Below are 14,277 nucleotides of genomic sequence, written 5' to 3' on the forward strand. Positions count from 1 at the left end.
AAAAATTTGGCAATCCTGCCAAAAATTTCTTTACCAATCTAAGTAGAGAGAATGCAGTATGACAAAAATATTATCTGCCAGATTTCATCCAGAGTTGAATTGCTAAAATTTTCTCCCACTAAAAGTTTGTATCGTACGGTAGTAATTAATATAAATATTATACACTTGCAGTCAGTACAAATTGTTATCCACTATTAAGCTTCTCCAACTGGTTACAGTGAGTCATTTCCATTGACTGAGCTTGTTTTAGAGCTTCTCTGTCTCTGTAGTACTTGGCTATATGGATGGCTTGTCTACCTACAAGAACAATACCATCAGGGGATTACCCTAAGTACTTGTGCAGTATACAGTCAGTTATGTCAGTAAACTACCTTATAAAACAGTTATTGAATCTTTTTATATTATAACTAAAAACTAGTGTTATACTATGCAGTATGCACACGATGCTATTCAATAAACTGGGATACTGCTACACAGATCGGGGCCTGTCCTGCCTACTAAACTCACGTGCCATTCTCTCATGTCCACAGTGATCATGAAGGTAGCTACGGTAAGTCTGATACACTTGCTGTTCTACTTTCTGCTGAGCTTCCTTTGTGGGATAGTCCTGTTGAAATGTTTCCTAATTATTAACAAGAAACAATGTCACACCACTTCTTCAGTAAACAGTTTCACCGACCGTAACGTAGTATGGTATACTATGTCTCTGTGTGTGTCTTTCATTATGAAATAACCTGTAACAAAAGATACAACACCTTAAAAACCTGATCCAGTCACTTTTTCAATTACACTATTATATGATCAAATATTAGCTACCCCCCTGGGACCCCCCCCCCCCCCATATGCATATTTTAACCATGTTGATTATTTAAACAAATATGTTTATTTAGTCATTTACCCACAAAAATAATTATTCTTGCATATCAGCTTCTAATTAATGCCTACTGCTTACTTTGTTTTCTCTAATTTAAATGGAGTCTGATAAAGTGCTGACATGATAACATCGCTGATGATTGGTGCAAACATCATAATGAATATAAAGATTACAGGGTACAGTCTGATCCATGAGTAACCTTGCTGTAGGGAGAGAATACAACTAGGTAAAATAATCATTGTGAATTGAGATAATATTTCTGATATTATCTTTCTTCAAACACCATACTTATATAATTATGGAACTGCTTGTTTACTATATGACTATGGGAAATGGCTAAAAGTGTTTAGCAAGAGTTAATACAGTGAACCCTTGGTTATCCGAACCCCAATGTGTCTCAGGCAATGGCAAAGGTGTTCAAATAAATGAATTGATTGGATAACTGAAGTCCATACATTTATATAGAGTTCTGTGAAATACTCTAATAGAACATACACCTGTACTAATAGAACAGTCATTTTCAATTTTGGATAAACGAGGGTATGGATAAACAAGGGTACAGATAAACAAGGGTCTACTGTAATATGTAACTCTTGTTTGTAGTTTAGAAAGAACAGTTCATACTACATAACTACTAACATTATCATGATATTTAGTAACATCAGATGGCAACACATATATCATGGGTAAGAATTGTTATATTGTTCAGCTCTACGCAAGTGATCTCACCGGCTGTTGGTTGCCTGGGTGACGATGATGCCGGTGGACGAATATCCTGTCACCGTCACTGTAGCCATGGTGACGCCGTCGAGTGTTTGTGATGTAGTCACTGTCATCAAATGATGTGAAGAGACCTACAACAAAACCATGGTAACGACGGGCACCACTATCAATGCACTTGGATGATGGAAAAAAAACATATCCATATCATATAGTAAAAAAATTTGGCTGTAAAAAGTTTGGTGAAAACCCACTATTCAAAAATCGGCGGAAAAAAACTTTGGCAATTGAAGCCCTACTTGCAAATTCACCACAGTTTTTTACTATACAGTAACTGGTGCAGTGGAGCCTGAAATAATAAGAGGACAACTCATCAACATACTTTGCCATTTTACTAGTTTAAGAATATCTAATGGGTACAAGCACGTCCTTTCAGCTCACACTTATAACTCAGCATCATATGCCATAATCCCAACCAACCAATATACTGTACCTGGGACTACTCTAATGGAGTTTCACTGGTTAAACGGAGTTAATCTGTGGGTATCACACTCAAGTCTCAGACGCAGATGTATAAGCGCCTGCTGTCATCATGTGCTTAAAATTTGGCACGGTTTATTGACAATGTGGTCAGGATCAGTCTTCAGAAACTGTTTAAATTGCGACTGTTTACCAAGGGTGTCAAGGCTATGACGACTCCTCCTACATCAACCTAAGAGGTGGTACTCCATCTCGATGATGAGACCATGCAGACACTGATTGTTGGTGTGGCAGACCATCTCCAGGATGTGTCCTCCAGTGAACCATTTTCTCAACAGCAACAACCATCAACCTCTACTTCAACAAACTCAGGTCTGGCGAACCCAAGCAGTTAGTGTCACTTTGTCACATTGCTTGTGTCCTAGCAACACTGTGTGACATCGGTGCTTGCACTGAAAAATTCAATCAGCGGATTGGTTAATGTTGCTGAAAGCACTTTAATGGAGGCAGTTGAGGTAGCTTTCCCTCTCTTCTAATTTGTGCTCCACTTAGTTTTGCCCTGGGCAGGCAGAGGGTGAAATCCCACGAAAGGAGAGAACCATGGGAACTCCACCTTGACGTTCAGTGATCTGCCAGTTGAAGCTAGTGGCATACGAATAGCTTTAACATGGCAGGTTGTAAGCACACAGCAACCCTCCATCAATAAATAAGACATGCTGGAGCAGTTAGAAGCACCCTCACTCCCTAATACCGGCAAAGGCGGGAAACACAGGCTCATCAGGAGGGACATGAAGACATGCACTAGTGGCATCCTAGGAGGCCATTAAGCACAGCTCACAGTAGCACACAGTGGAAGCAAGCAATAGCATGCCTTGCTGTAATACACAGCGAATTGGTAACCAGCACCACTAGTCACTGTAGCCCACAGTGAAGGCTGGAGAAGCCCACAGTGACGGCAGGAGAAGCAAATGGCAATTTACCACTCTCAATGCCAATAAGAGTACATAATAATACTCTTCTATTGTTATATACTCTTGATGCCAATGATTCACTGTAGCACACAGGAATGGCTGTAAACAATTAGCACAAATGCTAATGATTCACTGTAGCACACAAGGACAACTGTAAACAATTAGCCCCAAGGCTAATGATTCACTGTAGCACACAGGCATGGCTGTAAACAATTAGCTGTGTGTTGACAACCAATGTAACACACAACACCTACAATTTAACCAAGAAGGCAGCACACAGAGCTGTAGCCCACAGTAGCATGGTAGCAGACCATGAGGGTACACCATGGCAATATAAACGTGGGGCAGCAGGGGCATGCACCAGTTGGTCTGGTTAATATGTATGCTGTAATGCTTAGCCAGAACCAGCATACAACTATTGGCAGACTTGCTTATTTATTAATATAATTAGACAGATGTTTATAACATCATGGGGCAAGCCTGAGGTAGTTTAATCTGTTGATTTTGATTTATATATTTAACCTCCGAGCAATCGGCTACAGCCATTCTTCTTCTCTGTATGTGTGATTTACTGATTTTATATGGGTATAGCCAGTTGTATAATATTGATGTGTTTTGATATTTTGTAGGTGATGATCTGAATCGTGTGAAGAAGGATAATTTGATATGTACTGAGACTAGTGTTTAAATGGTAGTGGAAAAATATGTGTATTACTAAGCGGAAATTGAAAGCAAGAATAGAGAGTTGAGAGGTCATTTAAATGGATTTGGAAAGGATGTAGTGTGTTTAAATGCTTAATACTGAATAAGGTGGAAATGGTTAACACTGAGTGTAGTAATTTAATGTAGGTTATGGGATACTGAGCAACTGTCAAAACAAAAATTTTATTACATAATTGGTGTTGTTGTGTTGTGTATCTGGTAACAGGCTTAAATTGTTGGGAGAATCATAGCATGCTGACTGGACAGGTACAAGGTACAAGAAAACACATGTAACAGTACAAGATAACATAGAAACAACACACTTAGCAACTGGCACACCTGTGCATGCATGCGTAGTTTTGCTGACTAATGACGATATTTTCCTGAACCAAAAATCAGGACTGTCAAACTTATAATGACGTATTTTTCAAATTCTTTATTATTGAATATTTATAATTTACTTAGCCAAGTGTATGCTCTGGCCAAGTTTCAGCCTCATATGGCAAAAACTTTTGGAGTTACAGCCCTACAAAGTAGCAACAGCAGAAGATCGATTTGTACAGCAAGTATTGGGAAAATAAATTACATGCACTTACAAAAACAGCTGTAACTTACAAATACAATGCAGTACAGAGTTGCAACTTGCACCATTGTGTTCGCCATGAATAGGGGAGTCCATTACTGGGTAAGTGTTTTCTTCTATTACCATTCGTCGCTTCATATAGAGGCGAAATCAGTGAAGAAAAAAGCATTTAAAAGCGTCATTAAAAAAAAACAACGAAATCAGTGAAGAAAAAAAAGCGTCATTATGATCGTTTCGACGTGACATAAACAAACGCCCATAACTTAAGTATCCTTTAGTCTACTGTAACAAAATAAAGAGTTTTGAACTCCTCTTGAGTAGGCGAATAATGATATCCAGGTGTTTATCATAGGACCCTTCCTTCACAAAGAACAAAGCGTTTAAAAATTTTACGAATTTTTTTTTTTTCGATTACGCAAATATTTTACCCATTGCAAATCAATGGCTTATACTGAAAATTTAGGCTTGCACCATTATGTCGGGTTTTCGCAGATCCGGTCACATTTCGTATAAACAGACTACTAGTTTGGCTTCTTGTCTAGGTCCTGACGGAGCCATTTGTTAGAAATAATGTTTCTAGTGCTTGTGATATCAATTTAAAAATTAATTTTGTGATCACAGTGTCTTGCTTTAGGCCATATTGTAGTCATATTTCAGCAACTATACACATCATTCACAAATCCTCTTGTCAGTCCCTCACAAGTGATGTTCTTCAAAGCTTAGAATTGTTAGTAAGTTCTCATGGTTCTCCATTGGTCTGATTTTTGGTTCATAGTTTTCACTAATTGGCATGGGGACAACTCATGTTTCCATAACAACATTTGAATTCCATGTCGAAGTTAAGAATGCATAAATATTTGATAACAATGTATTAAGAAAAATCAAACCCCTAATCATGAAAAATGATTGATAGTGTACATGTGGGTTTACAGTATCCCGTAACATTAATGTAAACAGATTTTTATAAGATAATTAACATATATATTCATATATATTATACAGGTTATATATTATTATGTAGTTATATAATAGGCACGAGTGCTCTGCCTGATATAAACGCACGAGCCTGAGGGCCGTCAGGCCCGAAGGCAAGTGCGTCTGGTACTTAGTCTATAATATGGCGACTGAGTGATCACACTGGCATGCTGAGCACTACATGATGCGAGTTGAACAGCGAATGCAGGTCAGTGATACAACCCATAGCGTGCTAGCTTTCAATATCTCAGGTGACTGCAGTACTGTAGAGGGAACGTCATCACAACATTCGGCTTGGTTACCCACAATCGATGTTAGAAACCTGGCCTCTATAAGTGTTACAGCTGTCTTGTGAGACTCTCCCCACCTATTAGGTGAGTGGTACATAACAGTTAAACAACGTGCACTCGTGCTCTGCCTGATATAAACACACGAGCCTGAGGGCCGTCACTGCATTCGCTGTTCAACTCGCATCATGTAGTGCTCAGCATGCCAGCGTGATCACTCAGTCGCCATATTATAGACTAAGTGCCAGACTAATTGCCATAGTGATTCTCTCGATTGAAAAAAAAAGCAGCGAATAGACAGTTTAAGTAAACAAAATCTAACTACTAAACTATACTAGTCTAATTCTTACTATTCACACAGGCTAAACTCGAATCTGGTGGCATGACAAAAACTGGTTACCACAATCAAATGTAAAGGTGAGTATTATTTAGAATAGATAGTTTTATTGAGTCATTGTCGAAGTGGACTACAGTTTAATCTGGGCTAAGATGGTACCAGACTAGTAAAGTGTATAAGTACGTTTATATATATATATATATGTAGACTAGAGTTGTGGCCATCGCGTTGGCTTTTTCAATCGCCATTGGCTGCTTGGTAAACATTATATGTCTTGGTGATGTTATGGCCCACAATCAACCTTTACATGTCAGGCTATAAAAGAATTCGAGTGATCTGTGAGGTGTCTTTCCACCTATTAGGTGAGGTGTCGTAGCGGTCTTGGCTGCTGGCACTTGTGCATTGCTGCACAAAATCACAGCCAGTGCAATATCTGTATATTACACTGCAGTTGGTGCATTATAACTTATAATGCACTCATTGCGGTCTGCAAAACCACACCAGTGTGCTATAAGTTATAATGCACTCGCTGTGGTCTGCAAGAGTGCCATATACAAATTATGGTACTGGCGGGGCCTTTGAACTGCCCATGCAGAGTGGGTATACATAACATGAAGAGATAATTTTTGTACAGCCATGGCCAGTTATTTTTGATTAAAGTATTATGATATTGCCATCATAGAAATGGAGCTGAGGGTGACTGTTATAGTATGTAAGATCATAGGAGGTGATGGTGTGTTCTTATATGATAGAGACGGTGTTGTATCGTGTGTTAACAAGGGTGGTGATGGTGTTCGACTATGTAACATTGAAGTAAATGATATTGTTGTCAAAGAAATGGAACAGAGGGTGACTGTGTCATAGTATGTGAGATCATAGGAGGTGATGGTGTGTTCCTATGTGATAGAGACGGTGTTGTATCGTGTGTTAACAAGGGTGGTGATGGTGTTTTGACTATGTAACATCACAGGAGGAGATAGTGTGTCATTACTTGACGGAGTTGATGGAGATAGTGTTATGTCATGTGACATTACAGGAGATGTTGTAGTATATGACATTATAGGGGGAGACGGTGTTGTATCATGTAGCATTATAGGTGTTGTACAGCATGATGTTGTAGGGTGAGATGATATTGATGGTTGATTGTTAGTGCTAGGTGTTGGCTGTAATGTAATGGTTTGTGATGTAGATGAACTTTCCTGCTGTAAATGTTGATCTTCAGAAAGTTGTTCTTGTAAATGTGTACTGTTAGAAATGTTGTGTAAACGTAGAAATCCGTCTGTACTTGCTTGAACAATGGCATCTCTTTGTTTGATAGCAATTGCACCCCATTTAATTCTGTCCTTTTCTCTTCTGTTAGCTAATCTAGATTCCCTTTGTTCTGGTGATTCTCTTACTCTTCTATATCTGTCACGCTCATTTCTTCTTCTAACTCTGTTCATGATTACTCTCTGTGTTATCAACAACGTACGTACCTTATATGGATGATTAGTATAATGGCACCAATTATTATTTTGTGTTATCAACGACGTACATACCTTATATGGATGATTAGTAAATGGCATCGATTATTCTTTGTGTTATTAATGACGTACGTGTAAGTTTTCCATAGTTTTTTGTGCATGAACCATGCTACGAAACTCCTGCTAGTGTGGGGCTTGCTCAGGCTCGCCCCAATTACATACCACAGGTCACCACAACTTGGGAGGAAAGCCCTCTTCAGCCCAGCTCTTAGCAGCAGGTCTACAGGTGATGTCCACAGCTAGCACGGCAAACACTTCAGATAGTGAGAACTCACGAGCTACACTCAACCAACAGGCAAATAATAATGCTAATGTGGTAACAGTTGCAGCACCAACAACCATCACTGGTGCAATTGAATTGGTCAAACTTGACAGCAGCAGTTGCTCAACAGGGCAGTGGGCCATCCTCCAGCAACAAGGATGTCTTGGTGTCATCCAGCCTCCCAACGCTGGCTTAGAGAATGATTGACCAGATCAAGGCAGGAGAATACATTGACTTTAATGAGCTCCCTCCTGCCAAAGGCTTGAGTAAATCTGTGCCACCACACCTTCAGGGCCAAGTAGTGGTGATCCAGGCAGATGACCTAGCAGCTTCACGCAAGCTGATCCCCAACTTTGAGACATGGGCTCAATGCTTTGCTTTATATGCTGCAATTAGGATAACTGAGCAGCCATCTCTGACAAGAGATCTGATGGCTTCCCTTTCTCTGTTGCTGCCATGGCCAAGAAATACCCCTGGCCATCATGGATTTTATACGACCAGTCTTTCCGAGAGGAATCAGCCTGGATGCCAGACCAGCTGTGGGGAAAAGAGGATGCAAGCCTCTATGCCAGGTACTTCAATGGCAGCCCAACCAGGTCATCAGAGGAGTGCTGTTGGAACTGCCAGACTCTGGAACACTCTTCAGCAACATGTCCCCATAATGAAGAAAGCCAAACAAGAGGATCCCAAGGCAGAACTGGATGAGCCTTGCAAGAAATATAACTTCAACAATGGCAGACGTAGTTATAGAGCAAGTTGCCATTATCTCCACAAATGTTCAGCTTGTGGAGGAGCACATCCTCTCACCCGTTGCTACAGGCTATGATGAGGAGCTAATAGGAAAGAATGAAGCAGGAAGTAGTAAGGCGTGATGCAAACTGGCAAACCACTGGAACTTATACTGGCTAATTTGGAATTGCGTGATTGCTACACTATAGTGGCATTGATTTGTGTCAATACATACATACGTAATGTGCATCTAATTATTTGGGCATGTATACAGTAGCTACTGCGACATGGCACAGATTGTCACTGTACCATCTAGTCCTTCTGCAGGTGGAAAGTCATACAACTACACAGCCAAACTCACTTGACTGAATAAAAGTGTAGAAGTATCTCTCCTCTACCCAGCCATTTATGTACAGTGACGATGCCAGTGAACTTGTACTTCTAGGAGGAACACCTGAGCACCCATGAAGACAGTCAGTCCTCACACCTAATTGTTAAAGGTTTGAAATCGGGTTTTAGAATTGGGTTTCAGAGAAATAAAATATCCCTACAAAGGGCAAAATCAAACATGGTATCAGCTGAAACCCACCCAGAAGTAGTAACAGCATACTGGACCAAGAACTGAAAGCTGGCAGGGTAGCACTAGTCGGGACTCGGGACAGAAGAAGTTGCTCAACATCTACACATTCACGTGAGCCCTTTGGGTTATCCCTTAAAAAGGGAAGCAAAACAGATGGAGGCTAATTCTGGACCTGTCGTCAGCAGCAGGGCGAAGTGTAAACGATAGAATATCAAAAGAAGGGTGCACACCTCGGTGAGTATGGTAGCAGCAGAGGTTCTCAACTTGGGAAAGGGGGCCCAGATGGGAAAAATGGATACACAGCAGGCCTATCGGAACATCCTGGTGGACCCCAAGGACAGACGCCTCTTAGACATGCTGTGGCAAGGAAATGTCTATATAGATGCAGTATTACCTTTTGGGATTCATTTAACACCATTGATTTTCTTGGAAGCAGACGAAGCATTAGAATGGATGATGATACAGCAGGGAACATTGTGGGTGATGCACTATTTAGACGAATTCTTCACCCTGGGCCCCAGGGATTCACCAGTTTGCAGAAACAACATGGAAATTATGGTAGCAGTGTGTAGCAAAGTGGGCTTGCCAGTCAAGCCTACAAAGACTGTTGGCCCAGCAACAACCATAACATTTCTGGGGATGGAGTTGGATTCTCTTAAGGAAGAGATAAGACTTCCTCAGGAAAAACTACATGCACTTAAAGAATTGCTGCAAAAGTGGCATACTAAGACGGCATGCAGGAAACGCGAGCTACTGTCCTTGTTAGGTCTGCTCAAGCAGTACGTGCAGGAAAATCCTTCCTCAGAAGGCTGATAGATGAGTCCACCAAGGGAAGCAACTGGAGCACTCTATTAGACTTGACAGCTGAATACCTTAGCTGATGAAATAATTTACAATTATGCTTCTCCTTGTGTCCACAGGCACACCCCTACCAGACACTGATCCCAGCAGCCTTAGTGGACCTGTTACTAGGAGTACGCCCGAACTGGACCTCCACGCAGTGGACCGAGCTGTGGAACAGTATTTTTCCGCTGGGTTATCCAAAGCAATGAAAAGGACATACAGTACCAAGCTGGACAGAAACACTACCTATCTTTTTGCAAGGACTCAGCTATCTCCTCCTTCTCAACATCAGAGGACACACTTTGTCATTTTGCTGCTTTGCTAGCAAGCAAAGGGATAGCATATAGGGCTCTCACGATTAATCGATAATATCAATTATTCGATGAAAATATATAATCGATTTTTTATTTTGTAATCGATTAATCGCGTAGTATACACATCATATATAAAAAATTCTAAGTGAAAAGCCTCTTTGCTCACTACAACCAGGAGTCACGCCTTCGGCGCTTATAAGCTCCTGCTACAACAAATAGAGTTGCTGTAGTGAACTGGACCTCCACACAGTGGAGTTGTTCTGTAGTTGCCTGTAGCTCAGCCTGTGGTACTTTGCATTATCAAAGCTCACGCTCTACTGAAGTAAGATTAGTTTGGTTTGTTTACAAAGCTGGGTTAGCAGTACCATGAAACAAACAATGGTATCTATGTTACACTTTCCTGAGTCGCTTCTCCGCCTGGTAAGGATAGTATCTTGTGCTTATCTTGCCAGTGGTAACATCACAATTATTTTTCCTCGTGTTTTTTCTAACCCCATCAGACCCTTAAACATATTCAAAACATCCAAGAAATAAACGTAGACATGATTCAACCATTGTACTGTTGATTTACAGTCCCTTTAACAGGTATTTTCAAGCACTCTTCACCACAAAAAAAAACTTTACTATACAACGAAAAAGGAGAACTATTACAGTATGTTAAGTCAATACAAGTCAATCATGGATACTTTGACTACCAAAGGATATACAAAGTACCAGGAAGTGTCATTATTACACCAACAATTCAAGATGATATTACACGAGTGACTACTGACATCATCCTCCAACTCTTAAACAAAATGGCTTATTGGGTAGTACAGTTTGATTCTTTAGTTCTTCCATAGACCATTGAGTCCCCACACTGTATAAGGTTATGGTATGGTCTGTACATTATGTGGAACAACTTGCAAAGTATTAGCCCCACCCCTATTCAATTTAACCAATAGGTTGCAGTACTCACTTGCAAAAGGATCCCTCCTTCCTCCCATACTGAATGTGGTGAAGCCTCCTCCGAAGAACATGTTAAATAACTCCTCAGGGCTCATGTCTCCTGTGATCATGGGATAAACATGTGATCATAAAAATGCCACTTACACAAGTAATCATCAAATACAATACTTTCACAAGGTTCAATTTAAAAAAAAAATGTGTTAAGTGGTGACACCTTTCAAATTGAATACTGGTAGCAAATGTACATACTTTAGCTAGGAATTTGTCACTTTTATCTACAGCCAAAATCTCCCATTTTGCACTAGTGAAATAACCCATGTTACAATTTGGTAATACATTACAACAGAATTATACATGGGTCTGTGGGAGGCTTAAAGGAGACAATAACTTAAAGGGTGAGAGGTCAGATGGTTCTAGCTGGGCTACACACCCCAGTAGAACTGATTAAGTAACTCTAAGCAGCAATGCTACGCTCATGGCTACCACTCTTGTATTTGCTTCAGATTGGCAACTGACATGTATACACTGTAGCTAAGAAATATGTGACGGTCTCAGCAAAATTCCGACTTGTTTGCACAATTTCAGAATTATTTTTTATTTTCTCAGCATTCCAAGGGATGAATCACCAAAGTTTCAGCCTTCTGTGGGGCGTAGTTCTGGAATTATAGCGCTAGACAGTAGGAAGAGCAAGATAATCGATTTGTACAGCAATTATACTGAAAATAAACTACAGGCACTTACATTAGCAGCCATAACTTCCATTTGCATTAGTCTACAATGTTGCAATTTGGCTTAAAATGTTCACCATGAATTAGCACATCAGCCAAGGTATAGTGCTAAGGCTTGTAGTCACTTTACGCATATGGGTATGAGGGTGGTTTAGTAGAAGAAATGACGACGATCTTGTTTACATTTACTGCATCGTAAACAAACACATGTGACACACATACCATTGGGGCTACAGAATGAAACAAAGATTTTTGCAACTCTCCATGAGCAGGCAAATAAGATGGTGTATAATTTTAATCAATCTGAGTCTTCCTTCTTTGAGTAATGGTCCAACAAAAACTTGCATATTTTTTCCTTGTAGCATGTGTAATTTTACGAATTATTTTTAAATTTTGCTATTTACAATACGCACGCAGGTTTGTGCAAACAAGTTGAGTTTTTGCTGAGACAGTCATATATAATTGGTTTGTCTTGAGTCTTGACTAACATACTAAGCTACATACCACACTGATCCACTAAATAACAATTTGGCAACTAGTCTAACTGTCATTGACTCAGATAGTAACCAAGATGTGATTGAGTACACCCCAACTACTTACACTAGTAAAACCACACAAATGACTGTAATGTTTTTACAAGTGTGTGTGCACAGTACATCTTGTCACAACGTGTCAGGGACATGGTAACATGGCATTGCTGACAGGCATGCTTTATAGTCAGCAGTTATTGAGAGGCACGCACTTAAAAAGAAAACTAGTGAACTACACATATGCAGCAGCCAAGACCTGCACACAGACACACTACATGCAGATATAAACTATTCTAACACTGCACACACCTTCAAACCTACTAAACCCTCCTCCCCCACCTCCCTGTCGAGTGGAATTATACTCATCTGGTCCCAGCTGATCATATAGTCTCCGCTGATCTGGATTACTAAGCACTGAATAGGCATTACCAATAGCTGGATGGGGATAATTGGATCACAAAAGCCACTCTGTGGTAATCATGTAATGCCCTCACCTTTAAAGGCTTCAGTTGCCCTGGGGGCTTTATTCTTGTCTGGGTGAAACTTGAGGGCTAGTTTGCGATAACTTTTCTTTAGTTCATCTTCTGTAACACTGCTGTTCACTCCCAGGATATCATAGTAATCTTTGCATTGTAGTATCCTGCAAGAACCCACACTATATTAGAATCAGGGCATTATGACTATAATTGGGGGGAAATGGCCACATCAGGGGCATAACTACACCTGGGACTGCCTATGTAATCATCGTGGTGCCCAAGCAGCAAGCCTGGTGAAGCACAGCTAAATATCTTGGGTGTATGATATTGTGATACTTCTGCTAAACAACTAGATATCAAAGATCAGCATACTCTAGTTTACTAATGTAAAGTATCATGTGATAATTTGAGCGGTTGTGAGTTGATCATTTGCTGCAATTTGGTGACTACACACAACAGTATACTGGCAATAGTAGACTGGACAAAAGCCAATTCTTACCATGATCATTGTGCTCTCTCAATGTTAGATATGAAGTATGTATAAAGAGCTAGAAGAGTGAAAAGAGTGAAAAGTGATGCTGTAGCTGTTATATTATTCATGCAGTAATTATAATAGCCTAGTGAAATAAGCTGCAGATACAGCAGTATATATATATGTAGCTAGGCACAGAATATGTACAGAGTCCACAGAGATGGACTTGCATTTCTCACTAAAAAGCTGCATGGGGACAGTCAAGCCTCATGGGTATAGGTGTGCTTGTGCAATTTCTGAAAACTAGCTCCACCCCTGAGCCAATCAATCATTGTGCTCTGACGTGTGTGTATATTTATGAACACATCTACAATTTTACCACTGAAATTATTAAAAGGCACTTTTTAGCCTTCACACAGTTCCCTTGTGGGCTGGGCTTGCACAAATGATGATAAAATGGCCTAGAATGAATTTTCTAGAATAGTAAATTCACTAAAGTTTTTTTATAGCAACAATTCATCAACTGTGGTTATCTGCTCACAGTACACACACATACTTATCTACAGCTTCTTTCTGTTGACTGGTATATTCTGGTGCAGTTGATGTGTTTTGTTGTGATTCAGATTGAGTAGTATCCCTTCTCACATTACTAGTATCGCGTGAGTTCTGACCCATGCCATTACGTACTCTACTACCTTTTAGTACCTCAAGGAAGTCTGCAGGAAGTTATGTCAAACATGCGAGTGCTCTATTTAGAATTACCTTTAGCTTCCTCGGTCGGAAACAGTTTATTGGATTTCTCAGTTAGTCGTCTTGCCTTTTCTAAGTCTCCGATTAGCGCTGCCTTTTTGGCTTTAGAAAGGCACTGTAATGCGTCGTCCTTGTTAGCATCCATTTAGTTACAAAAATAAACGCCTGTAAATAATTTAAATCTAGTAAAATT

At 40.1% G+C, this 14,277-nt stretch overlaps 1 protein-coding gene across 1 annotated transcript; it reads right to left on the reverse strand.

The window, feature by feature from the left end:
• Positions 1 to 97: 97 nt before the first annotated feature.
• LOC136259607 (dnaJ homolog subfamily B member 14-like) lies at positions 98 to 14,277 on the reverse strand. Its single transcript, XM_066053087.1, has 10 exons — positions 14,097 to 14,277; positions 13,891 to 14,050; positions 12,881 to 13,026; positions 12,696 to 12,821; positions 11,139 to 11,228; positions 1,604 to 1,728; positions 953 to 1,077; positions 680 to 734; positions 508 to 622; positions 98 to 297 (listed from the first exon to the last, which is right to left on the reverse strand). The coding sequence occupies exons 1-10, from the start codon at positions 14,227 to 14,229 to the stop codon at positions 185 to 187; spliced, it is 1,188 nt and encodes a 395-aa protein (XP_065909159.1). The 5' UTR covers positions 14,230 to 14,277; the 3' UTR covers positions 98 to 184.

Source organism: Dysidea avara, chromosome 7, assembly GCF_963678975.1.
Source record: "Dysidea avara chromosome 7, odDysAvar1.4, whole genome shotgun sequence".
NCBI classification, from domain to species: Eukaryota; Metazoa; Porifera; class Demospongiae; order Dictyoceratida; family Dysideidae; genus Dysidea; species Dysidea avara.

Bases quoted from the DNA above. Each gene is read 5' to 3' on its own strand.
- LOC136259607 (XM_066053087.1), bottom strand. From the start codon at position 14,229: ATGGATGCTAACAAGGACGACGCATTACAGTGCCTTTCTAAAGCCAAA. The intron at 12,822-12,880 runs GTGAGGGCATTA...ATCCCCATCCAG, and splicing joins GGCAACTGAAGCCTTTAAAG to CTATTGGTAATGCCTATTCA. The intron at 1,729-11,138 runs GTGAGTACTGCA...GTTTTGTTGTAG, and splicing joins AAGGAGGGATCCTTTTGCAA to GTCTCTTCACATCATTTGAT.